The sequence below is a fragment of the Aplysia californica genome, unplaced genomic scaffold, assembly GCF_000002075.1.
Source record: "Aplysia californica isolate F4 #8 unplaced genomic scaffold, AplCal3.0 scaffold00147, whole genome shotgun sequence".
In the NCBI taxonomy this organism is placed as follows: Eukaryota; Metazoa; Mollusca; class Gastropoda; order Aplysiida; family Aplysiidae; genus Aplysia; species Aplysia californica.
The window spans coordinates 501,290-528,904 of record NW_004797417.1 but is presented as its reverse complement, the minus strand read 5'-3'; the positions used below and the strand labels follow the sequence as shown (position 1 = coordinate 528,904).

Genomic DNA, 27,615 nt, shown 5'->3' with positions numbered 1-27,615 from the left:
ACGCCTCTCTCCGCACCATCTCTCTCTGCCGCCTGCCCCACCTCACCCATCACTGGACTGGCCAATCACAACGCCGCACCACTGACTGCCTGTTTGGAGCTCACCTACAGCCCCCCACCCCCATCCACCTTCCCCCAACCTAGAGCTCGCTTGATCTCTGCCGCTGTATCAAAGTTCAGGCCTTTTCTTGTTCCGTTAAACCCAAGCACAAGTAATTGAGTTTACATAGACAAAAAGGGGATTCCAGTAAGGTCCCGCTGTAGCGGGTGCCACTATAGTCATGTTCTACTGTGGATGTTTAAATAGAAAGAAGGAGCAAACGACACCAGAGCACATGCCAACCATCCACCTAGCAATTTGCAGAGTAGCAAAACTCTTCATTTTCTTACAAGATCAAAGTAACAAAAACATGAAGCAAAAGCTAATTAAAACAGCTGAGATTCATTTTAAAAAATAACCTAACAATTTTCCTGTGAAAGAGAGAACAGCGCCTCTTGCACAAAGGGGGGTCTCAGATTCTTTTGATATTACCAGAATGCTCTACAACATGCTCTACGCACTTTACAACTATTATTATCTCAGCGGACCTCAGCACAACTCAGAAATAATCTCCTCTTTCTGGGAAACCTTCAGTGCAAGCAGCTGATTGAGCCCTACAACACTAAAAAACAGATAAAATCTTTTGCTATCCATGGCTGGGTAAGCATTTCCGCCAGGGTGAAGTGAGGAAAATTCAAGTGCAGTTCCTTTCTCAAGAACACAGCCTTGCCCCCTCCATAGGGTTTGAACCCACGACATTTTGATTAGGAAACTGACAGTCTAACCACTAAACAACAAAACATCGTGTCATTACCAGCGTGAGCACACATACCCTAGCGCATGTTGTTTGTTTAGTAGAGGTTTTACAGCGCTCGCAACTGCATACGGTCACATGAGCGCCAAGGGGCGGATGTCAACGGAGAAGTCCTTACAGGGAATCAAACTTACTCTACTCACCTCTCTAGCTTCAACAGCACAAAGTCTGCTTCAACTATCAAGGCACCCCGGAAATAGCAGGTCACAAGAGTGTGACAAACACACAAAAGTAGAGGAACAATGACCATAGTAAGGATTAGGAAAGAAAAAGCAGCAGTTCCCTGTTACAGGTCAGGCACAGTTATGAACGTGACATTGATGAATCAGCTCATTTACAATTACGATTCTACAGTGCATAAGAACTCGAGATGTTAATGTCCCCCCCCTTTGGGAATGGCCTAAAGACACTTCAGTCAGTAGCACCGCCTCGGGGGGTGATACCCTAGCGCACACTTGAGAGTGAGTAACCTTCGCATCTGAGCACCAAGCGCACTTCTCCGTATGCAACAGTGTACATCAGGTGTCAATCTCCTGCCTTTAGGCCAATCCCAGCCCAATGAGGATTTCCATAAATGCCTAACACTCCTCTACTTTTTTATTATAACATTTGGCCTAATGGGCTTTACCGCGACTATCATATAGAGTATTTCATTCATCGCAAAAATTGTTCGTCTTATAGTTTGAGTGCATTACTCTCTTAAAGTTAAAAAGAGAGAAAAATAATATTGGAGGGGAGCAAGCAGCTTTTATTTGTGCTATTAAAATCTAAATCTATAATAACTGTTGATAACCATCAAGGCAGCCTAGCGAACCATCTTTGAGCTCCGATGTGGCCTCATTGGCCAACGGGTTTACCCACCCCTGGTGTAAACCTTACAGCTGATCCACAGTAACTCAGCAGCACAAGCACCATAGGTTCAGGGGAACAGGGCTCAGAGAGTCAAAGTCAAAGTAAAGAAATGAGTATGACATCAAACCAACATCAAGTCAAAGTCAGGAAAAGAACGTTCCACTCTACTCCGAAGATGTTGCACATGGCTCTGGTCTACGGGAAGTAACTTTTGTAGTAGTGGCCTCCCTTGCCCCTCGGGGACCTGTAGCTCCATCAGACAAGATGTATTGGCCAACTTTTGCTGGCACTCTGATAAACCCTGGAGAACAAAAAAGAGAAAAAAAGTACATAGAGGGGTGCCACTGGGATTTCGTGAAAATAACCAAATTTATTGAGTTCCATTTGTACACAGAAAGACGGTTGGAAGACACACAGCTAATATGAGGTCAAACAGGAAATAGATACAGAGTACACGTGCTATCTGACCCATCTCTGACAAAACAACAGGTATCATGGCTGTGACAGCCTCTGAGAATAAGGCTCAGTCTTTGCAGAGAGTCACTATAAACACTGATCATAATCAACCTGCCACTGTCTCTGAAGGACAGATTTCCCTTTCAGTAAAAGTAACAGGAAAAAACGGACAAACAGCAACCCTGCTTGCTTCGTTTTAGAAAGAGTCAAACTGCACTTGCAACACAATCAGGTCACATAAATACCAAAGATTAGAGGTGTTACTAGAGTGTAACATACAAAAAAAGGAGGAGAGATATAAATGATAGATGTTTGACAGGAAAAGAGGGGCAAAGCACACCTGAACACCTGTCAACCACTCAAACATATCTGTAGAAAATACCGATCTAAACTAATAAAAAGAAGGAAGATAATTTTACCTCCATCAAAACTTCTTTCACTTGTGGATCAGTCTTAATCCGCTGTCGCATGATCATACTTTCCTGCGCCGAGAAGCCAATGAGTCCAGTCAACACCTGATCCCAGAGGAAAATTAGATGTAATTCAAAACCTCTCTCTCTCTCTCTCTCTCTCTCCCTCCTTTCCTCTCTCTCTCTCAAGAGCTACCTTTTAGTATAATTTGGCCAAATTCAATAATGACTTTCAAAATCAATCACACGTTTTTCAAGGACACAAGTCAACCATCAGATATGAGCAGCTAATCACAAGACTTGCAGCCTAAGACCTAAGAGCCACAAAGAAGGTCAGGGTCATATTTTTGTTTCGCACAAAATGCAGAAATGGACAGTAGATTTGGAGAGGTTGATACTGGCAAATCTAGAAAGCTATCGACATTACCCATGTCTGTGGGGTTTAAGAACCTCTCAACACAGCAACCTCTGAATGCGGCAGTTGGCACAAAGGCTGTGTCTTGAACAGTAAGTCATGCGTACCAAAACATCGTGCCCCGGTCAAACTTTTCTATTCTTTTCAAATTTGGCACAACAATAATTGGTCACTATTAATAATGTGAACAAAGCTGCTATTAATCGAAGCAACCTCATTTGATCCGATCCTGCCAATGGGCACCCTGTACTACTCTTATTGTAGCCAGTACTGCCGTAAGCTGACAGAACGTCTTTTGTTTATTTGGGCACACAAATTTTTTTATTTGGTAAATTGAAAGCCTGATCACTTACCCTACTTGTGAGAGAAAAAGATCGAAGTGAAACTGTGACTAGTTTTTTAATAAATTCAAATTCGAATTTCGAAAGAACGCTTCATTTTAATGCCTACACTGATAAAAAACTCTTTTTCTCGAAACTGCTGTGAATAAAAAAAAAGGTATCCTGGCAGTATACGGTTTAGTCTACAGTTCTCTCACCGTGTTGTGCAGATCGACCTCCACAGAGGCAGTGCCGTCGTTGATCCGACAGGACAGAGCCCATCTCTCGCCACCGCAGCTGTTCAGCTTGTCCGTCAGGGTCGAAATATAAGCCTGCAGGAAGAGAAAAAAATGTGTTGCGACACGATGGGATACGGCCCTCAAGCACTTCTCAGTTTTTGGACATATGGAGTTATTGGTACAATGTATAATCTTAAAGCCAGTTCATATTCCTTGCTTTGGATGAAATACATACCAATCTTGAATAGAAGTCAAGGTATTTATAATTGAAGGAGGGGATCCCCTGATGTCAGAGGTAAAATTAGAAAGAAAATAGCCACCAAAGTTTGTTGACCTCCAAAGCCTGATTAGATGCACTTTGAAAAACTAATTGCAGATTCGCATTCAGCTGTATTTTTTCTATACAAAGAGATCTTTTCCTTTTAGTAGAGACAGCAGTATGTAGAAACAGGGTCTAATTATTGGTAAATGACCAATAAATCTGACCCTACTCTTTGTTCCTGGGGATCCAAACTGCCCAGTGAATCATGATCTGTACTGACCTCGCGCTGAGGGTGTACCTGGTATACCCTTGAAATCCTAGTTTTGTTTCCTTCACAGCTTTGCTTCTACACAATTCTGGCTTTCGGCGTTCATATGACCTAATTGTGCTGCAAGTGGTGTAAAACTTATACTTTAACTAAACAGTTCTGAATTCAGAGATTTATTTTTTTGTCTTCATCATTTTCTTCGCTGATGTGATTGCGTCTTTTTTTAGGCTATTACTGTATAAGCAGGAATTGCACATGATAGGGTCTAGAAATAAAGGTATCTTGTGTGTTGCGAGCAAAATAATTTTTCCTAGCACATGGGTGGGGGATGGGGGGGAGTGGGGGGCTTATACTACTTAAAGTTAGCAGTTAACGGGTTAATGAATAGAAACATCTATGTGCAAATACAACATACAAACCTTGACAGTCAGGGTTGAGCCAGGCTGAACAGAGGACACCTCACAGAGATATCTGAATGGTTGAGAACTATGAGAACCTTCGCCATCTGTGACAAAAAGACAGAGGAGATCAAACACGGATCAGGGATGCCATCGAGATTTTGTCAAAATACCTGAAAATTTGCAACACTGTATTAGCAATCAAAAAGACAATTAACAGACACAATAAATAAGAGGTTAAACAGAAAACAACTGCATAAAATATAATTCTGGCAAAAAAACAATGAAAATAACCGGGAAAAGCAGGAAAACGTCCTCCCCAATATATGAAAAGATATTCATTTATTATCTTTTTTTTTCTGCTTAACATAAGAAAGGGAATAAATGTTTGCACCTCCAGCAATAATATTTCGATCGTGTTGAAGAAAACCTGCTTCCACCTTGCCTGTCAGGGCCAGCCTGGGCTGGGAGAGATACAATCTTCCAACATACAGACGGAGACAATAAGAAAAATACCCTTTTGGAAGAACTGTGTTCAGTTTGAGTGGATTTCACTATATTTTGTATAGGTAGGAGGATACTAAGCTTCTTTTGCTCACTTCGTCTAAGGTGTCATCCTTAAATACCCTTTCTACGTGGGAATCGGACTCACATCTTACATGTGCAATGGCACACCGCCTAACAGCTGCACCACAAACACCAGCCACCAGCACTCACCCAATAAATATTAGTCGTAAACAACTACCCGAGCGTTTGGGTTTGGTTTTTTTCAAAGTACATGTTTTTAATCCCCCCATCTACATAATTTAGATAATTCAAAAGGTGGGACTAAGGTGTCATCCTTTGTCGTGAGTGGTTGCAGGGTGCCAGCGGCATTTGTCGTATGTCTTCCTTCCTCCTTCATCATGTCTTCCCCTCTGTTGCTTCATTCTTTCTTTCTTGGGTCTTTTGTTTCATGAGGTAAATGGTTGTTTTGTGCATCGATGTACATGCTTGATACTTGTAATTATTTGTTCTCCGGAGAAATGTGGCACCCCCAGGGCAGTGCCACTGACTGAAGTGTCTTTAGGCCATTCCCAAAGGGGGGACATATCTTGTTCAAGCATAGAGTTGTAAAGGGGCTGATTCAGGTCACGCTCATAACTGTGTCTGATCTACAACAGGGAACTGCTGCTTTTTCTTTCCTGATCCTTACTATTGTCATTTTTCTCTACTTCTTTTGTATGTTTGTCACTCCCTTGTGACCTGCTATTTTGGGGTGCCTTGATAGTCGAAGCAGACCTTGTGCTGTTGAAGCTAGAGAGGTGAGCAGTCTAAGTCTGATTCCCTGTAAAGACTTCTCTGTTGACACCCACCCCTTGGTGCTCATATGCAGTTGCGAGTGCCATAAAACCCTCTACTATAAAAAAAAAAAAAGAAATGTGGGTGGTTGGAGGGTGCTCTGGTGTGGTTTGCTTCTTCTTTCCTCTCAAACATCTATTGTCTTTATCTCCCCTCCTTCTTTTTTATGTTTGTTTTCCTCTTGTAACACATCTAATCTTCGGCACTTACATGACCTTATTGTGTTGCAAGTGCCGTAAAACACTTACTAAAAGTAAAAGGAGAAATGTAATCTCATATTGGAGTACCCGAGACTGAAATGGGTCATTCCACGAACAGTGAATCTGCTGTTAAACAAGTACCACAGAGATGATCACCCGTTGAATAACAAAAATCTAAGCAATGATTGAGCTATTATTGTTAGTATTATTTTTAGTATTAATAACTTAACTTTATTTCTCATTTCTTAAAAATAATTTGTTTGCTTTCTTTCGTAAGAGCCAACTTTCCACTAACAACACTCCCTCTCCCCCAAGCTCTATTACTGTTTAGACTATAATATTATAATATTACAATGCCTTTTAGCAGGCTATCATCCTGCCACTATGTGTGTCACTGCAATTTCGCTTTTCATGGAATTGCTCAAATGTGTTTCATATCATTCTGGAAGGAAGTTACATTTTTCCTGCTCGTGTTTTGTCAACAATGTATCTCTTTCTTTTCATTTTTTCCCCAGCAGAGAAAATCTTTGGTCCACAACAGCACCTTTCACCCAACCCAGTGTGGCCCTTTGATCTCTTATATTTGTTTTTTGTTGACAACAGGAGTTTTAATGTATGGCACCTGACATATTTATCTCGTATTTCTTTTTTGTTTATGGCTTTTACCTTTGTCAGTCAGTCCCTTTGTTATCTTCAATTTTTCTTCATCAGAGCCGAATTGTTTTTGGACTCTCGAAATCAAACAAGTTACCTGATTGTGGATTTTTTTTTAATAGAGGGGGGGGGCTGCCAGTCATTGAATTTATTGTTATCGTGGCAAGGTGGTGTAGCAGTTAGATCCTTAGCTGTCGCGTGCAGAAGACCTGAGTTGGATTCCTGTGGGGGTGGAAATTTTTTTATTTTCTGCTGGGACATTGTATCCCTCTCAGCCTCGGTTTGCCCTGGCAGGCCCACCTTTTTAATTATCTAAATTATGTAGATGGGGGGATTAAAAACATGTACTTTGAAAAAAACAAAAACCCAAACGCTCGGGTAGTTGTTTACGACTAATATTTATTGGGAGAGTGCTGGTGGCTGGTGTTTGTGGTGCAGCTGTTAGGCGGTGTGCCATAGCACATGTAAGATGTGAGTCCGATTCCCGTGTAGAAAGGGTATTTAAGGATGACACCTTAGACGAAGTGAGCAAAAGAAGCTTAGTATCCTCCTACCTATACAAAATATAGTGAAATCCACTCAAACTGAACACAGTTCATCCGAAAACAGTGGTAAACTAAAATAAAATAGAATACCCAATTTATTTTTTCTTCTATTTGAGCAAACTCTCTGAACCAAAAGCTGGGCTAAACTGAAGAAAATCCTGCTGCACACCTACTGTGTGTGTGTGAGCGCGTGTGTGTATGCGTATGTGTGTGTGTGTGTAAGTCTGTATGTGTGTGTGTGTGAGTGTGTGAGTGTGTGAGTGTGTGTGTGTGTGTGTGTATGTGTGTGTGTGTGTGTGTGTGTGTAAGAGTGTGTGTGTGTATGTGTGTAAGTGTGTGTGTATGTGTGTATGAGTGTGTGTAATGTACATATCATGTGGGTGTGTGTGTGTGTTTGTGTGTAACGTGTGTGGTTGTGTGAGAGAAGGAGAGAGAAAAGAGAGAGAGAGAGAGAGAGAGAGAGAGAGAGAGAGAGAGAGAGAGAATGGGCGCATCCTTATATGTATGAGAGTGTGTGGATTTATCTTACCAGCTACGCATACTAAAACTCAAAGCATAAAGCACAGTCACCTACCTGAATCAGAAGAGCTGTCCGTCTGAAAGGGCCGCACAACTGCCTGTGGTACCACAAACGAGCTATCAACATGGTCGCTCCCTGCTGCCAAGGACAACTTGGGAGAATCCAAAGACTTTCCTGCGACCCACTTTTCATTCCTGTCATGTGACAGCGATGACGCCCTATTATTTTCTGCCGAAGTGACTTCCGAGTTAATTTTTTTACTGTTCTGACTCGTGTTGAGCGCAAACATATCTGAAAGCTTACACTGCTTCGACATTTTCTGAGGTTGCGATTTAGACTTGACGAGCTGCGTCGATTGCTGTGATGACTTGAGCTGTTTCGGCGTAGTATTTATCTCTATCCCATCCTGCTCGGCCTTGGCTGAGGAGAAAGGTGGGGAAGTTGTGCCTGGCTTACGAGGCGGTTGTGACGATGGACCAAATCGTGACTGAACACCTGGCGGTTTCTGCTGTCTTGCAGACCATGTCCCAGAGGGCAAAGTGTCTCGTGCAGGTTGCGAGTTTGTGGGGGCAACGCCACGCAGATTTGTTCGTAAACTTGTCGGCTCACTTCTCCCGTCTGACTCAGCATTTCTACTCCTATTTACAAGTGTAGGGTTAAGCCTTGTGGATTTCTCATCGGAGTCGAGAACAGGCAAAGCCTCGGACCATGTGTTCTGTCCTTCCACAGACATTTCTGCTTCAATCTCCGCTTCCATTGCAATTCCCGCCTCTATTTCTGCTTCTATATCTGCCCCTGTTTCAATTTTTGTCTCAATGTTGGCTCCCATCTCTGCTTCTATCAGATCCATGTCATCGTCAAACATATCAGCATCGTCTTCAGTCAGTAGCTGTGACTGAGGCTTAATCGATGAGACCCTTGAATCTGTAATAATAATAATAATAATAATAAGATGATGATCATGATGATTACGACACTATCAGTATCTTTTGAGTTTGAGTAAAGAGAAGCACATCCACAAAATAACAGTCAGGGGCAGGTAAGAAGCAAGGCCGATAGACAGAAACGACAGAGGGGAAGAGAAGAAGTAGGACCTACCAGTGGCGCCCTCCAGCCTCCCGCTTACTGGAGCAGTAGGTCGCGACGTGCTGTCTGACATCCCCATCATCATATCCTCCTCCATTTCGTCATCAAAAAGCTCAGCGTAGTTCAGATCATCTTCCCACTGAGAAGCACAAAAATTAAATGCAGATGCTATTATTATTGTTATTATCATATTTACCGTAATTATTGCTATTAAATACTTTTTTAAAAATTCACTATTATAATCATTATTATTTTATTATTATTATCACTATTATTATTAACACTAATATTATTACTATTATTATCATATTTATCATCATCATCATCATCATCATTATCATTTTTATCAATGTCATAATTACTATTATTATCATCATTATTATTTCTATTACTATTTTTATCATTACTATTATTATTATTATCATCATCACTATCATAATACCACAGACAACGGCCCGTTGGACTCAAGTGGGGACCAAACCCAGTAGTTCTTTCCAACTACAAGGCGAACGTGTTACCACTACATCCCGCTGGCCCCACATCCACAAGTGTTGATGTATTAATGTAGTTAGGTGTTTTTACATCCCCATCAACACAATTTTAGATAATTTAGTAGCCAGGCTTCCCACCCTGCCTGTCAGGACCAACCCAGGCTGAGAGGGATACATCTCTGCCCAACAGAAAGACCAAGAAACTCTGTAAAAATGTTCTCCCCACTCGGGAATCAAACTCGGGGCTCCTGTGTGTGACAGCAAAGCACCTTACAGCTACACCACAGCGCTCCCTCTCTTAGTTCTGAAAAACTTTACAGCAGCTTCAAATTTCATTAAGGGGTCTAGCTACCAAGAAAATCTATCTCCGTTATTTATGCATCTTTTAGAACCAAACTGTCCCAAAATATGTGGTACCCTCCCAGAACAATTTAACCAAAAGTGTTATGTAACACCGGCGCCCATATTGAAATTATACAATACTTAGGAAAATCTTAAGATTTTGAAAACCAAAAGACATAATGTTAATCTTTTAATAAATATCAAGTTAATAATAATAGTTATAGGTACCTGGCTGGGTTTTTTTGGAATACTTCCAATATTCTGGAAGTTTTGGGGGTTTCAAAGCAATGTCCCTTTTTTATACCAATTTTAAACAAAACATCAATTTCAAATGCAGATTTCTGAAATATTAAGTATATTTTCTCAAATATAACTAGCCAGGTACCTATAACTACCAAATGTGCACATACTTGGAAAGTTTTAGTACATTATCTTGATTGGTCAGCTCAGATTTTAAGATTTTAGTGATGAAAGGTCTTTCAAAAATAAAGTTTTGAGAAAAACGCATTTAAAAACGTCACTGTGTAATTTGAGAATTTGTTCCTTCTAGAGGTTCCAGTACCATATGCACTATTATTTCTAATCATATAAAATCTCATTTCTGTGCAGTTACAAATAACTTCATTTATAGAAGTTTAGTGAATCAAGAAGACACAAAATGTAACAAAAAAGAGAGGAAAAGTGACCAAGCAGTCGTTTTTGCAAGAGGGGGGGGTGAGGTCGCTTGAGACATATTTTCACCAATTTTATCAATTTTTTTCACCAATTTTATCAATTTTTTTCACCAAATGGACCAGAAAATCTGATTCAGCAATGATCAAAGGTTTTAAAAAGCTGCTTTCCAGAAAATCAATAATTTCCTCGAAAATTGACCAAAAACATTACCCGCTAGACCCTTTAAAGCAAAAGCTCAAAGCAATTTAGATCAGATGAAATGAAAATTCCACGATTTTTCTTTATCTTTATTTTTGCAACCTCCTGTACAAATAAAATTGAAGAACAACCAGGCCAAAGAAGAGACATTACTCTTCCTGTTATCTCGATCACATTCTCTTTTCGTCAAGCACCAGCTCTTTGTGTTAACAAAAACAATTAGAAAAACAATGACAAAAACAAACACAGGAGACATCATTCCAGACTTGCCAACTTTTTCAAAGCCCAGTCAGGGACATCCAAGGTTATAACATAAGATTGCTTAACAACAAAACAAAATTACAGTGGCAGGTGCCCTGGTGTTCTTGGCTCCTTCTTTCCTATCAAAACTTCTACCATCCTTATCTCGCCTTCTTCTTTCCTATCAAACAGCAGTTGCCCTTCTCTTTCTCTTTCTTCTTTCCTATCAAATATCCATCATCCTTATCTCTCCTTCTTTAGTTCTGCGTATGTTACTCTCTAGTAACTCCTTTGATCTTTGGCACTCACGCGACCTATTTGTGTTGCAAGTGATGTAAAACTCTTAACAAAAACTGAAGATAAAACTAAAACAAAAATACACCAAGTTGGACTGGTTTTTGGTGGAAGTGATAAGCCTCTTAAATTCCTGGTCATCGAATCCAGGACTGTCCCTGGAAATTCGGAACAGTTGGCAGGCCTATGACATTCTGTAAAACTGCAACAATGATTCAACAGAATTTTTTTGTAAAACTACGACAATGACTCAACAGAATTTTTCTTTAACTTAAAACGAATATAGCACGGTATCATGGTGACGGACCAGAACGATCGAAAAATTCAGTGATAGCAAGAAGCCAGTGACATGGATAGAAGTGGACGTTGTGGCTGAAACTTCAAACCACACAGGTATTCGTAAGGAAATAATCCAACCTGTTCAAAAGACTCTATGTTCTCTATATCACCAGTGTTGATAGAAAGTTCTTATATGTAAGTATAAAAGACAATTTGTTTGTCTGTTTTCGTACAAACACATAGACACAATAATGGACAGTTAGTGCCGGGAAGAAGCAAGACAGACAGACAGATAGAAACAACAGAGGAACAGAAAATAAGCAAAGCCCACCAGTGACGCCCTCCAACCACCCAGTTGTTGATCAAGAGTTCTTACAAGGGAGTACAAGGGGCCAGGCATGACAGGGCTTTTCAACCAGATGTATAAATAATATTGTACGTCAGCAAGACGTTTCTTTATCCACGGCAGCAAAAGCCAAGACAGACCTACTGCAAGTCCATCTCAAAACCATCAAAGGATGTTTTTTTTCTGTTATGTCATATTAGAGATCATCCGAGTCTGAGTTTGAGTTTGATTAAAGAGAAGCGCATCATTGACACAATAACACAGGTCATTTAGCGCAGAGACAAAGCAAGAAAGATAGCCACAAACAACAGAAAGATAGAAAAGAAGTAGGACCTACCAGTGGCGCCCTCCAACCACTTTTATAATTGTGAGTCCATCTCAACGTCATCAAAGATTGGTTTTCTGCTACATTATCTAAGCAACTGGGAGATCATCGTCTATGATGAGCTGATGAGCCAACAAAACAACATTAGTCAGATTTTGTAACAACTCTCACTAGAACCAAACCAAAACACCCAAACTTTGAAGTCATGAATGCGACAAAAGCGCACACCTCCACACCTTCTATGGACACCACGTATCAAGTGAACGTGATACTCAGTAGCTTTCTCTGCCTCGCTGGCACACTAGGGAACCTGGCGTCTGTGGCTGTGTTCAGCAGACGAACCTACACCAACTCCCCCAGCGCCCTCTGGCTCCGCTTCCTGTGCCTGGTGGACGAGGCCTGTCTGTTCACGGGACTCATCTCAGACTCCGCCTTCCTGTGGCGTCTGACCCCGTCACAAATCTTCTGCCTCACCTTCACCTACATCAGATGCGTTTTCCAGCAGCTCAGTAACTGGACGCTTGTCTTCATAACAGCCGAACGAGTGACTGCGGTTGTGAACCCGCACCGCGTGCATGCCATCTGGACCTGCAGACGATCGTACGCGGCCATCGGCATTCTCACAGTCAGCATCCTTCTCATCAACTGTTCTTACTTCTTCCTCACTGACAGCGGCCACAAGGCGGACAAAGCCGAGTTTCACATCAATTGGAGTCAGTGTTTTTTCGTCGCCGAAGTAGATGTGGTGCAAGTCATTATTTACTGGATGGACCTTATCGTTTACTTTTTGCTCCCTTTCATTTTCATTGTTATAGGAAATACAGTGATCATTTACAAGATTCGGAAAAATAGTAAACAAATGAAGAGATGCCTGGAGCATGAAGTGTACAGACAACCCAGTCAAAACATCGGTCATCCAAGGCATAATTCGAACTACTCGAGACAAAATTCGAACAAACCGAGCCAAAACTTGAATCAACGAAGCCATAATTCAGGCAAACCAAGCCATAACTCGAACAAACTGAACCAAAACTCGAAGCAACCAAATCAAAACTCGAACCAGCCGGACCAAAACTCCGGCCAACCAATCCATAACTTAACCCAACCATCAGAGAGAGTAGATATGACCATGGCACAAACCAGAGGACGACACCACCAAACCCCTTCAGAGGCAGCAGAAATGCGAAGTGACAACTTTCCTAGCTCTAGATCCCAACGAATCAAATGCCTAAGGAGAGCATGCACAGAATACAGAACATGCAATAAATACAGAACAAAGACCAGGCCACGCGGGAGTTTGTTGGAGATCCTTATCGCAAGAGAATCTCCTGTAGACAACCAAATTAAAGACAACACAACCGGGAATGGTCCTCTTAGTATTATTGGTCAATGTAAACTGTTCATCAGTTGCGATATACCACAAAGTGAGCCAGCGACCCCGACAGAAGCCGAGAGATCTCTGGACACCAACAGTCACACTGGCACTGGCTACATCACTCCCACACAACACAGACCAGTGCGCCGTAATCAGGACCGCTCGTGTGCTCGGACACAGACACCAAATGCCAACGCTCGTCGTAATGACTTTCGGGACACTACTACAAACAACTTCCTACACCGCGTCAGACGAGAACGGGCCATGACCTTGACCTTGCTCTTGATCAGCCTCGTGTTCCTGGCCACGCGGCTCCCATACGAAGCCCACCGTTTCTCTCTCCCCGGCTTCCCCTACCAGGAGAGGATTCCCTCCCTTGACTGTTTCGGCGTCAAACTCTACCTGGTCAACGTCACGCTAGTGAACAACGCTGCCAATTTCCTCTTGTTCTGTGTTAGTGGGTCAAAGTTCAGACGAGAGCTTCGGGACACGATGCAGCAACTGCTGAACTCTACATGCAGACGATTACTTTAAAAGAAATAAAGGGCCTATTACATGTTTAATTGAAACTGACAGTTGGCTGGCCTCTTTGGGATAAAAAAATACTACAATCATAGTAAAAATACCTTTCTGAGATCTTCAAAATCCAACAAGAAAAAGAGTTTGTTTTTGTCAATGGTGAAATGTCATCCACTTTCAGCCTGATCTTTAACATGCCCCAAGGGTCCGCGGTCACACCACTTTGTGCACACTGTACACAGAACCTCTTGATTTTAATTACATGTACAACAAATACAACAATTGAATTTATTTATATATATATATATATATATATATATATATCTTATCAACAAATTATAATTGTCTAATAATGAACATGGAAAAATGTATAGTTGCTGTAAAAAAACTGGATGATGTGCATGCAATGTAGACAATAAAATGTGTATTGGGAATAAGAACATGTTTTAAACAGATAAAGTGGCTGGGCATGAAAGGCTTAAAAACGACACCTTATAACTAACCTCTATAGCCGCTGACGATCCCCCTGCATGAGTTTCGTTGCTTTCTTGCTTGACTGGCCAGACAGATCCTGCAAAATTCTGAGCACAACCACGGTTTCCAAATCCAGTCGACAGACTTCTGACTTGAGATTTGACCTCAGTTTTTACCAGGGACATTCCTGAATCTTTTGTGACATTTTTCTCGCACTTGACAGCGCTATTCGTGGCAAAATTAGAGTGAACCGTACTGTTCTGAGGGAAACCTTTTGAAGTAGTCGCCTCACTTTTTTCCCATTTTGGAAATGAAGTTCTTTCAAATTGCTTTTTTTTATCACAGCCTCTGACTAAAAACTTCCCAGAGAACTCTCTTTTTGCATGTTTACCTTCATCCTCTCTATTTTTCAACCTGAAAAACAAAAACAAAAGAAAAATAACAATAATAATAATAAAAACAGATAGCACTTATATGCACTCTGTCTCATACCTTCATACATATAATATAAGCTCTCAGAGCTTTACATCAATGACATAATCACTGAGAGTAAACCGCACACACACACACACACACACACACACACACACACACACACACACACACACACACACACACAAGAAAAAAAGTTTCATATGCACATGAAAACTGGTTCAACCACAAAAGGAAGAACTTTCTCAGCCAAAAAAATCATACACACAGACAGACAGCAGTAAGAACAAGACACATCAGCACATGCTAACATACTTTAACTAGGGCTTAAACAAATGAGTCTTAACTTTTTAACCCCGGAATTATTTTCCACATTTTGACGGAATTTTATCCAAATCTCATGTAACATGTAACAGGGGATATTCGCAAAATATTCATAAAATGGCTAAAACAATGTCAGAGCGAAAGAGGAAGTAGTTTATACATTTATATAACACTTCAGAGTCAAAATAACTCTATTTGGATTTTTAACAGATTACATTCGCAGTTTTGCTTTATGCATTCTGCGGTCTGATTGGACGCTGGAACCGTCCACTCAGGGACTGGGTGAGTTTCACTGGAGGCTCCAAATTACAGAGTTAAGCAATCGCTGAAATGTACACTGCCACTGACAGGCAAAAAACACCCATGGTTCTCTCTATATTCATGACTGGAGTGTTTTGCTCCACCAGCCCGTCCATCTCATGCATATTTATGAAATTGAACAAACTAGCATTTTTCAGCCCGTTTGGCAATTTTTACCAATTTTTTGGTTTTTGGCTGAACACCTTCTACGTGCATTTAACACAGTGCCCCCTCATCTCGCCGATTGGCTGAACACCTTCTACGTGCATTTAACACAGTGCCCCCTCATCTCGCCGATTGGCTGAACACCTTCTACGTGCATTTAACACAGTGCCCCCTCATCTCGCCGATTGGCTGAACACCTTCTACGTGCATTTAACACAGTGCCCCCTCATCTCGCCGATTGGCTGAACACCTTCTACATGCATTTAACACAGTGCCCCCTCATCTCGCCGATTGGCTGAACACCTTCTACGTGCATTTAACACAGTGCCCCCTCATCTCGCCGATTGGCTGAACACCTTCTACGTGCATTTAACACAGTGCCCCCTCATCTCGCCGATTGGCTGAACACCTTCTACGTGCATTTAACACAGTGCCCCCTCATCTCGCCGATTGGCTGAACACCTTCTACGTGCATTTAACACAGTGCCCCCTCATCTCGCCGATTGGCTGAACACCTTCTACGTGCATTTAACACAGTGCCCCCTCATCTCGCCGATTGGCTGAACACCTTCTACGTGCATTTAACACAGTGCCCCCTCATCTCGCCGATTGGCTGAACACCTTCTACGTGCATTTAACACAGTGCCCCCTCATCTCGCCGATTGGCTGAACACCTTCTACGTGCATTTAACACAGTGCCCCCTCATCTCGCCGATTGGCTGAACACCTTCTACGTGCATTTAACACAGTGCCCCCTCATCTCGCCGATTGGCAATGTTTTCCACCCAGTTTCTTCGGATTTTCCCCAAAATATGATGGCAAAGTGTTAAGAACACAGTTCTGTGTTGATTTTATTGAAAATCGTTGATTAAAGTCACAAAAAATGTAAATTTTCCATTCCCACAGACTCACAAGCTATGGAACTAATTTTACCTCTGAAATCACGCCACCCCCACCTCCGTCAATTGCAAATATCTTGACTTGTATTCAAGATATTTTTTTTATCGAAAGCAAGACAAGTCAAATGAACAAGCTTTAACATGATATCAATAACTCCACAGGCCCAAAAGTTGACAAGTGCCTGATTCCACAGCGTCTTGACAGATATGTGTGTCAATGCGGTAAATCAGGCACTTGTCAAATAAATGAAATCGAAGAAACCAACATTTTTACGCACGTTTGGAAATTTTCATCAATTTTTTTTTTTTGGGTGTGTCTCAACACCTTTTATATCCATTTAAAAACAAATTTCTTCGTGGATTTTGCTGAAAAACATTGATCAAAGGCACAAAAAATAGTAAATTTAAAGTTTTCAAGGACATTCAAGCTTTGAAATTCATCAATCTCTGTACACTATTTTCTCAATAATTAGTATTTTTTTCATCAAAAGCAAGAAAAACACGCTTTAAAATGATATCAATAGCTCCACCTGTCCAAAAGTTGACTGACGAGAATCTGATTCCACTATGTCGTGACACATATTCTGCCATCGTAAGGGAAAACGACGAATGGTCAAAATTTTTCTATTTTTTTATCTTTATATATTTCATTGAATATCTAATTCTGCATCTGATGGTGTAAAAAATGTTGTCATATCCTAATCCGTTGTTGCGTAATTGAGAGTTCGTCGTTTTCCCGTACACTGGCGAGCTCCGAGCCTGAGCTCAGTGTCCGGGAGAACGATGAAAGGTCGATCAGTCAAGGATCACTGCTCGTTCAGCGTTGTCCCCTGGTCTCTGCCGTCGGACAAATTCGGCATGGGTGACGAATGACAATTGGTCACTGTTGCGTCCGCACAAACATACTAGGTTTTTTGCAAACACACCACCACCCCCTCCCCCAGAGTACCGTCGACCAGGTTTATAAGAATGTATCACTTAGTGTGTCTTTCTGTCTGTCTTCACGTGTTAGGCCTATGCTGATGTGTGAATTGACAAGAGCAGGCGGGAGAGAGGGGAAAACAGATGAGAACAGGGGGAAAGGGGTGGGGATGGGAGGGTCAAAAAAGTATTTAGGGAGAAATTTATTAGCACTGCATATTAGTGTCCGCCAGATGTTCACAGACTAACATCATGTTTAGTTTGTTGTCCAGTCATTTGACATCCCAAATCCCAACGATAGATATAGTGCCTCAATTTGTCTAGCACGTGTCACTGGTCGACATCATTATAGAATTACCAAGCAATTAATGACACTGCGTTATGAGAGTAAATTTCTTTGTCCAACTTAAAAAGAGGACGTATTGTGGCGACACTTAGTCTTGCTTTACTATTTTTTATGACTTGATGGACGTTTCGATCGAGTATAATAATTATAAAGTCTTGTAGAATAAAAATGTCCTCGTCGATCTCTACTTTGTGGTATGTTTTCCGATCCGATCAACTGAATCCTTTATTAAATACAAAGCTTCGCATTACCTCTCCCGAAAGCGTTTGTGATACAGTCTTGTCAGATTGTTACATTTCTTACGTGAAAGTTAGACTTTGCAATGACCTGATCGTATTGCTGACATTGTAACATTGATGATCCCTTTGGTCGTGCAGGGAAAATTATTGCAATTAGCAAAAATAAAAGTAAAACTTGCTTCTGAAGAGAATACAATAGAGACATATCATGGAGACCAAACTTTGGTTCCGAATGAGACAGTCTTAAATCAAGCTGTTGAAAATGTGTGCACATCTGATTTGTACACTGACTGTGTAGTATTTAACCAAGCGAGGAAGGAAAATGAAGGACGTTTACCGAGTTACAGTTGCGATATAACAAACACCTAACTTAATACGTATAATAACTAGTTTGTATACGTCTTATTTTTATTTGTAGTAACCACTACACAGTCATTACTGTCAATAATGCATCACAACTGACCTTCGCCTACGCCCATAAATGTTCTCGAGTGTAAAGGAGAACGATGAACCGTACCATTCGTCGTTTTTGCTTACATCGCAAGGATCACCTGCAGGCGCGCAATGTAAGGGAGAACGACGAATGTCGAATAACTTTGCTACTTTTTAACCTAAACCATTCAAACGTTAGAAACTGCTTTATGAACATCCAAATCAGATATCTGGTGAATTACAGCTTAAAAGAGTGAAAAATAGAAGAGTTATAAAGTGAAAACAGTTTTTGCCTCTCCTGAAAAATTTGCCTCGCTACCTCTACACAGGACCATTCGTCGTTTTCCCTTACGACGGCAGTATCGGTAAGCCCAGAGAGCCTCTTATGAGCAGAACTGGAAGCAATCTATGTATATTATATGTAATGTAGATATATTTAGGTACCAGAAACTAAATTTTCAAAGTAGCTGTATGCCAAATTTATCTGTTCCATTTATCCAGTGAGCATTTTGGTACCATTCTTTAACCTCTCAGTCAATTTTTAAGAAAATGGTAGTTGTTTAAAATTTGATCAAATTTGTTAAAGACAGTCACTGGCTGCAACCCCACGTTTGACAGACAATGAAAGAGTACCAAGTGCACTAAACATCTCCACATTAAAAGAGTACAATCACTATAACAAATATATGGAGCCTAATTTTTTTCAAGACTGTGAGATCATTACAAATCAGTATTTTATCGCCAAAAACATGATGATCTGTCATTATTTCGCCAAAAACACCGAGCGTTGACCCGGCCGGCGTCGCACCGGCCCCCGTGGCGAGCAAGTCGGCTCTATACTGTAGTGTACCCCGCGTGCGGGGTCACATGCTTTCCGAGTCTCGCGAAAGGATTGATGCAAAATAATTCCAAGCTTATTACTTTATTCTAATAGAAAATGAACTGATCTTTTAATTGATATCTTTTTTAAGTCGGTATTTTACTTATTTCATGTAAAAAATTATCTTTAAAAATTTTGACGGAATTTTTAAGGCTTTCTATTTAAACGCCAAAGGCCAAAAATATATCACGGGAAAGCCCGTTCAAAGCTCTACAGTTCTCTACCAATGAAAAGATGGTATTTAATCATCCCACGTTCTGCGAAGCATTTGAATAAACGCGTGTCAATTTTTGAACCGGCCGACAACGCATTCCGACCGCGAGGGGCTTCGCTTTCCTCTGCGATTCTCTAGCTCCAAATAATCGGACATATAAACAACTTACACCATTGTAATGAGGAAAAGCTGAACTTTTACAACGTGTACGGCTTTTGGTGTTTTATAGTGAAAGAGCAAAGAAACAGCGATCGGAATTATTCCGATTTCACCAATACCACGCGGTCGGAAGGCCGCGAGTGCCCGCGAGGCCGTGTTTACGCTACCTAATATATTGCTTAATCATTTGCTTACACTATATGATCCCAGGAAGCTGAGAATGTTTCTGAGTGTTCTAGAGGAGGCTGAGGTAATTATATATAGATTGTTAAGCATATAGAGCTTGCTGTTGAGCAGAGATATATGCATATACAAACATTGTATATCATTATCATTATTTTCAATTTATTATCTGTACACCGTCACTCAAGAGGGCACTCTGATAGCTCAGTAGGTATCAGGCTGGACTACAGAGCGGATGGCCCCGGTTCAAATCCAAGACTGAATGTTCTTGAACTCTGGTCATTTTAAGGAGTTTTCTTCACAGCTCTCAACTCATTTGGTACAGTCCTATCAAAGACCGACGTAAAACTCAGAGGTCTGCCCGTTACATAACCTAATAGTGTTGAAACGGGCATTAAACCCATACACTTTTTAAACCCCTTATCTCCAGCAAGCCACTCTCAGCAGCTTGCGGTTGGAACTGGTATGCTGGTGAGCTGCTGTGCAAGCTTTACGACAACTTCAACGTCAAATTACTTTACGGCAATTGCCGAAAACAAGTCTCTTTTATAAGGAGTTCATTCATTAGATAAAGAACTATTGAAATAGGTCTGCTGGTTTCGATATAATGACCAGTTTAGTGACGTATATGTCAATTTTAGATTTTGTACAAAAAGAGGGTTCCAACAGAGAGGGTTTACCCCCTCCGAGATAAAGAGATAATGAGAGGGGGAGAAAAACTCACATGGCTCTCTCTATATTCTTTAGCGGAGTGTTCTCCTCCACCAGCCCGTCCACCTCACCGCCCAGGACCTGCACGTGGTCTGGTGTCAACAGCAACATCCCACGACGACACACCACTGTGCCACTAATGAGAAGCTGGGGGCATTCAGAAAACAAAATAAAACACTCACAAACAGAACAAAACAATAATCATTACAACTGTTAAGATCGGTTAAACAAAACTTTGTCAGTTTTGAAGATGAAACACTTGATTTGTTCACACAACCCCCCCCCCCCCCCCCCCCCCCACCCCAACTTCTTATTGAAGATGAACATTATTAAATTCAGAGAGAGATCCAGACCATTTAATATTCCTATCAGTGTTCAGTGTTGATACAGACCAGAAACCCCTACATAACATAAACAATTACCTTCTGATTATTTGTTCCACATCGCAGCGCCTAGCTCTAAAACCCCTGGAGTGTGCACAACAATTTATGTCAAAACTTCCAAAATGCAAAATAAAGCCTAAAGCTTCAGAACTTGGTACACAGGCAACATTTTCTGAGTTTGTTCCAGTAAATCATGACAATATCACTTCAATTCAAGCATGACTTGTAATGCCTTTCCCTTTTGCAAACAAATATTTATCACAAAGAAGAGAAAACAAAGAGTAACTTTCATTAATAGTGTAGCAGTCACCTTGGTGCCACTTGCGAGTTGAGAGTGAAGGCAAGAGACGTGTTCGACCTCCATAGCTCTCACGTGAGTGTGGCCATCTGACAGCTCCAGCACTAACATCCGGGAAGGCTTGTGTTCCCACTGAAATTTTTTTTTAATGGGTTTTTTTTAAACAAGAGAATAAAATTACTAGCGTCTGTGTTGCAGCGGTTAGATACTTTGCTGTCACACGCAGGATACCCGAGTCCAATTCCCGAGTGGGGAGAATTTTTATCGAGTATTTTGGTCTTCCTGCCGGGATGTTCTATCCCTCTCGGCCTGGGTTTGCCCTGACAGACAGGGTCAAAAGCCCACCTACTAAGTGATCTAAATTGCGTCTAAATACTTTAACAACTCAATTGATATGTAAGCCCTGACTTCTAAATCATGATGTGTCCTTAAAAAGATGCATCATTAATTTAAGAATACCAAAAACCACTTACAAAAATAATGCTGCTGTTGTAAGAGTAAGACCAAATTAACAACAATATTAAAGAAGAAACTGTCACAAAATAAACTTTACTTTACAGTACCTCCTGACATAACATACAGTCCAGCACGCATATAGCAAACATGCTCATATAAAGAAACATGCACATATACTGAATAGAATTCAGGTCCAAAGTATTTCTTATCATGTACATTCTTTGCATTTTTAAAACATGTACATTACGAAATTCGCACGTGTATACAAATAGATTTCGTTGTATGTGTGCTAGACTGTATTTTGCATAAATCAGAATAAATAAAATGACAGTAATGAGCGAATACAACTTACAGCTGGCTGGAATGGTTTATCTGCAGTCACTTGCACATTTGGATTCTCTGAGCCTTCAAGTTTCTGCTTTTGTCCATACAAAGGAAATCCAGCATCGACACAAGAGGTCATCTTCACCAAAGAAAACCACAGTGGAAAAAGTAGAAATACATATTATATCTCTGAACACTGGATTCAATCAAATGCTCCAGAAAGTCAGAACTCTACTAGACCTCAAAAACACCACTGATTAACTATTTTCTCTTTTACCTAATTGTTTTACAAAACTTGGAAAAAAATATTTCATCTAAATCTAAATCTTAAAATAATGACCAAGCAGACAGCTTGGGCGCTCCATTTAGAGGTTCAGAGCTGGAATCAAGCTGGACTACAGAATGGATGGCCCTGTTTCAAATCCCAGACTTCTTGGACTCAGGTCGTTTTGTGGGGTATTCTAAGACTCAACCCATTTGGCTTTGTAAACTCGCACAAAAAAGTCAAGGAACAAAAATTCAAAGAAAGATAACTGAAGTGCAGTTTAACCAAATTTATTCTTTTTTTTTTTAAATGATGCTTTCGACTCTTTAGATTAAGTGTGTACAATTTCAGATTTCAACAAAAACGAGAAGTTCATGTAAAATGAGTTTAAGTCACACTGGTCAGATTTCAAAAGTCTGAACAGCCATAGTTCTTCATGAACATTGTCAATAGTGGGTATAGCCACTCCGTTTGATCAAACACTCAGCACAGCGTCGACGCATGGACAGGACATGCCTTCGGAGAACTTCTTTCGGTAGGTTCTACCACTCCTGGACAAGGGAGCCCAAGAGTTGTTGAAGGTTTTGTGCAGGAAGTCAGTGTGATCCCAAATGTTCTCTATTGGGTTCAAATCCGGACTACAAGCTCGTCAGTCCATGCGGATGATTGCTCGCTGCTGCAGGAAGTCCCCCACGATGCGTGCGCGATGTGGCTTGGCGTTGTCGTTCTGTAATACAGCCTGGGGTCTACTCTGCTGCAGGAGAGGAACAGCAAGGGGACGCAGGATTTCCTCCCTGTACCTTGCGGCGGTCAAATTGCCCTATATATGGTACAGCGGGTCTTGTGCTGAGCTGAGAAGCCTCCCCACACTAGAACGGACCCTCCACCATAGGGCGCCACCTGCTGGATGCACTTAGGGTAGAACAGCTCTCCTCGGCGCCTCCAGACATGGGCTCGCCTGTCTGGGTGCAGCAGGTTGAATCTGGATTCGTCCGAGAAGACTATCTGGTCCCACTGACATTGTGTCCACTGTAAAAGGCGAGCAGACCACGCCCAGCCAGCTGCTTTGAGGGGCGGCGTGTGCCTTGGCCGCCTGGCAGGGACAAGAGAAGTGAACTTGGCTCTACGGATACAGTTCCTTACCGTCTCCTTGCTCTCGTGGACATTGACTGTCACCCGAAGTAGTGGTTCGTGACGTCACGGTCTGTCTGACAATGAACCAGTCGATGCTGTCTTTGGTCAAACAGGGTGGCCCTGGTCGAAGCCTGTCCTGGACCCTTCCAGTCGCTCGCCATCGTTCTTGCAGCCTCTATATGACTGATGGGGACCCCCCCAAGTCAATGTGCAACGACTGGGAATGTGGAGCCATCTTGGAGCCAGGCAAGGGCTCGTCTTCTGTCGACGTCAGGCAGCGAGCGTCATGGGACCATCGTGTCGTAATGAAACATGGCTGAAAAACGCTCGCTTATAAAGGGTTGTAAGTGAGCAATATTCACAGCTAAGACATCTGTTTAGCACGTGCCGAGCTTAGTTTTAGCTAAAAGTCCCTATGCCAAAGTTGCTGAAGTAGAGAAATATAGCCCATATTTCATGCTTTTCCGCTGTATTTCAGAATGCCCTGCGCCATCACTGTGAAGCTGGTGCGGGCAAATTTGCAGTACAGGCAAACTGTGCCTAGTCGTCAGTGTGTGTGCCAAGTTTGGTTGACTGATCTTAACAGGTTTGTGAGATATTGAAGTTGAAATTTGACAGATGAAAACACTAAGTTGTTCCTTGACTTTTTTGGACGAGTTTACTATCTGAGACGGACAACAGGGGCATTGAATCCACCATACACTTACAGAGTATTATATTCATCATTTGTTTTCCATCACAGGGAATATGAATTAATACTATACAAATGCTATTTTCATAATAATTATTATTCAAAGCTGCCTAACAGCTATGAAGTTAGAATCAGATTACAAATTGGTCAAAACATAGGAACAAGACCTGAAAAAAAGCTTTGCATTCTTCCCTCACGATCTCTCACTTACCTGCAAAGGATAGTTACTTATCAGTTCTATCTTATCGATTGTAGCCACATCAGGGGGTAGAATCGGCTCGCCAATCTCAGCCAAATCTGAATGGAGCCACTGGTCATAAACCTGAGACTGCAGTTGTTCAACAGATTGTTCTTGGCCCTGACACATGAAAGAAATAAAAAAGTAAGAATTCGCTTTTAACAAGTCATGCTATTTCTAGAAATAGTCTAAACATTTCACAGCAGTGCTGACAGGGTCCTCTCTCTCTCTCTCCCTCCCTCCCTCCCTCCCTCCCTCTCTCTCTTTCAGTAAAAAAAAGTTTCAAATTTTAGCTCTTTGATCACAGGATTTTGAGCACAATTTCGGGGAAATTTGGGGGGGGGGGTGTTTTGGGGGGAGGGGTGATTTTTACTCTCGCATTATAGCTTGTAAAACTGCCACCAATGAATACATCACACATTAAATCAAAGTTAATTGCGTGCAGAAGCTGAAATATAGGAATCGTGAATGTATACGGTTCTCAAGGCTGTGGCAAAGAAATTTAAGTGAAGAGAAAATATCCAATGAACTTTGGCAGTGTTCTGCCACACATGAAAGTGAGGGATTTCTTAAGTTCTCACACTGTGAGTCGTGAGCGTTGTTCCATACAATACAAGAGTGAAAATTTAAATTGTGCTTCATGCTGGACACTATTTTCCAAACATCACTTTTTTTAGCTTTTATGTACAGACAGATATATATATCATTGACACTGCCACGTCGATTCAGTACGGGAGGAGTTCTGCAGAGGGCCGGCACTTACTTTGAGAAGGATCACAGAGCAAACCATACAACTACAAGAGCTAGGATGGTTTAGGGTTAGGATTAGTGGTTAGGAAGTGGTTATTCTCACCCGGGCCTATGTCTCACTATTTTCACCCCCTCAATTTACCGAAATTCACCCTAGAGGGATCAGGGGGTCGAGTTCGTGTCCGAATAGTCACAGTCAGGGCTGTCAGTGTCAGTTTTGAGCCAAATCCCAGAAATTTGGCTCTCTTGGATCGCGCCTGACCCGCAGAATTTCATTCGGCTTTGTGGTTCCAAACTCCAAATGTTAAAGAAAAAGGGGAAAGAAGTAAGAAAGAAAGAAAGAAAAAGAAAGAATAAAAGAAAGAAAAATTTTAAGTGAAGAAAAGAACTTGTCCTGGATTGCTAAATTATTTAACTAGTTAAAACTAGCTCACGATTTAACGCCCTCGCCCATTTGGTCTGAATAAATTTACAACCCTTCTACCTTCGTGCAAGACATTTGTCTCGTGCTCGTGTCTTGTTAAGTTATTACACGCTCCGTTCCTTGAACCATAATTTATTAGATGCAAGCAGAGAAGCCTGCCCTCGTTAAGGGTGTAAAAAACAAATGGTCAGGCCGGCGGCCGGTCCCACATCCCGTGCAGTAGCGTGGGTAATGAGACATAATTATTTTTTACTGGAGAGGCGAAAAATGTTTTTACATTATTATTATTCTATTTGTTGTTCATTAAAGATTTAATTTAGCTAAGATCTGATTATGATGATCATATCTGTTTCAAAAGTCTGCATCGTAATTTTCCATATCCCATCCCGACTTTAATTCTGAACTGTAAGAGCGTTCCTTCATGTCATGGGATGGAACGCTTGAAGCAGGCCGAACTATTATATATCATATATTTTTTAAAATAGAGATCTACATCACTGTCGATGTCCGGGTGGGGGGGGTGGGGGGTGAGGGATGAGAATATAGGTGGCCTAGGAGTTAGGGTTAGGGTTTAGGGTTAGGGTATATCCCGCTCAAAATATCCCCTCTTTTGTGTGTTGTTGGTCAGCCGGCCCTCTGCGAAACTCCTTCCTTCAGTACAGTGTAGTACCTGAAACTGAAAGTTGAAAGACAGAGTAAGAGTTTCATTTCTCATCAGTCCCCAAGTATTAAGTCTCCCTAACCTACACTCTGGCCTAGACCTACCAGAATACAGGTTAGGCCTACATTACAGTGGAAACCCGATATAACAGGACCAGAGAAAAAGTCCTGTCCCATTCCTGTTAAATCAGAAATGCAAGGGAAGTAAGCATCCGTGGACTTTTCCAGCTGTACTTATTCATGGGTAGTTTCCCTTGCCACAAGTACCCACGAACAGGGGTTTTGGCCATGTGGCAAGCCTGCCCTATAACCGATTGGGCTCCGATGAGGCCTTGTTATTGCCGATAACTTTCAATAGAGACAAAGAGTAGGAAAAAACGGGGATTTTAAAAATCCCTGCTATTACTGGATCCCTGTTATTATCGGAAATGAGAAAAAGAGTACTGAAAAGTTACATCGAGCCAATACTTTATACGGGTGCGAAGCATGGACAATCAATAAACAGCTGGAAAGAACAATTGTGGCGACAGAGTTGTGGTTCATAAGACGCATGCTACGTATCTCATGGACAACTACAAAAACAAATGAAGAAGTCTTGGTAGAAGCAAATTGTAAAAGACAGCTTGTGACGAATATAAGAAAGCGACAGGCAAATTTCTTCGGACACACAATGCGGAAAGAAGCATTGGAGAATTGTAACAACAGGCAAGTTTGATGGAAAGAGAGACAGAGGCAGACAAAGGGAAAAGATACTGGACAAGATGACAACATGGTTAGGAGCAGCAAGAACAACAGACACCATTGCTGCAACGCAAGACAGAGTGAAGTGGAGGTCCATGATCGCCCACCCCACGCCAGTCGGCAAGGCACCGGATGATGATGTTATTATCGGGCCTGTTATAGATTCTATAACTATATGGTTTCCACTGTGTGTACTTTATGGTCCCCAATTCATTGGGCTTGAGCCTACTTACTTCACTTTCTTGGTGAATCCATTCAAGACATGCTCTAAGCCAGGTTTCTGATACTTGAATATTGAACTCATTGCTCAACCAAGCTCGTACAACTTCAAATTCGTGCATCCTCGAAAAGTGCATCTAGAATCTAGATCTAGTAGTTAGGCTTGGTCTAGATTCTAGATCTAGATTAGATTCTAGATCTAGAATCTAGATCTAGTCTCAATCTAGACTCTAGGTCCTAGATCTAATCTAGAATCTAGAGATCTAGATATCTAGATCTAGATCTACTTTCACTTTCTCCTGTTGGACTGTGTTGGTTGTCTCGAGCCGAAAATCTCTTGGCCTTGCCTTGTATCTAGATCTAGATTTCTAGATCTAATCTAGATCTAGATCTAGATCTAGATCTAGATCTTTTCAACTTCAATGTCTCCGATTTTCTCAAATCGACACG

The 27,615-nt window shown here is 41.4% G+C and overlaps 1 protein-coding gene across 1 annotated transcript; it reads right to left on the bottom strand.

Annotated features, from left to right (window-relative positions):
- Positions 1-1,580: 1,580 nt before the first annotated feature.
- Positions 1,581-27,357, bottom strand: LOC101856731 (recQ-mediated genome instability protein 1; the record flags this gene model as incomplete). The annotated part of the gene is given in 12 exon segments (XM_005097139.3): positions 1,581-2,006; positions 2,581-2,676; positions 3,525-3,638; positions 4,495-4,580; positions 7,788-8,657; positions 8,832-8,958; positions 14,407-14,791; positions 20,596-20,729; positions 21,276-21,395; positions 22,072-22,182; positions 24,345-24,491; positions 27,180-27,357. Coding segments are annotated over 12 exon segments (2,493 nt in total). The 3' UTR covers positions 1,581-1,826.
- Between the last annotated feature and the right edge of the window lie 258 nt (positions 27,358-27,615).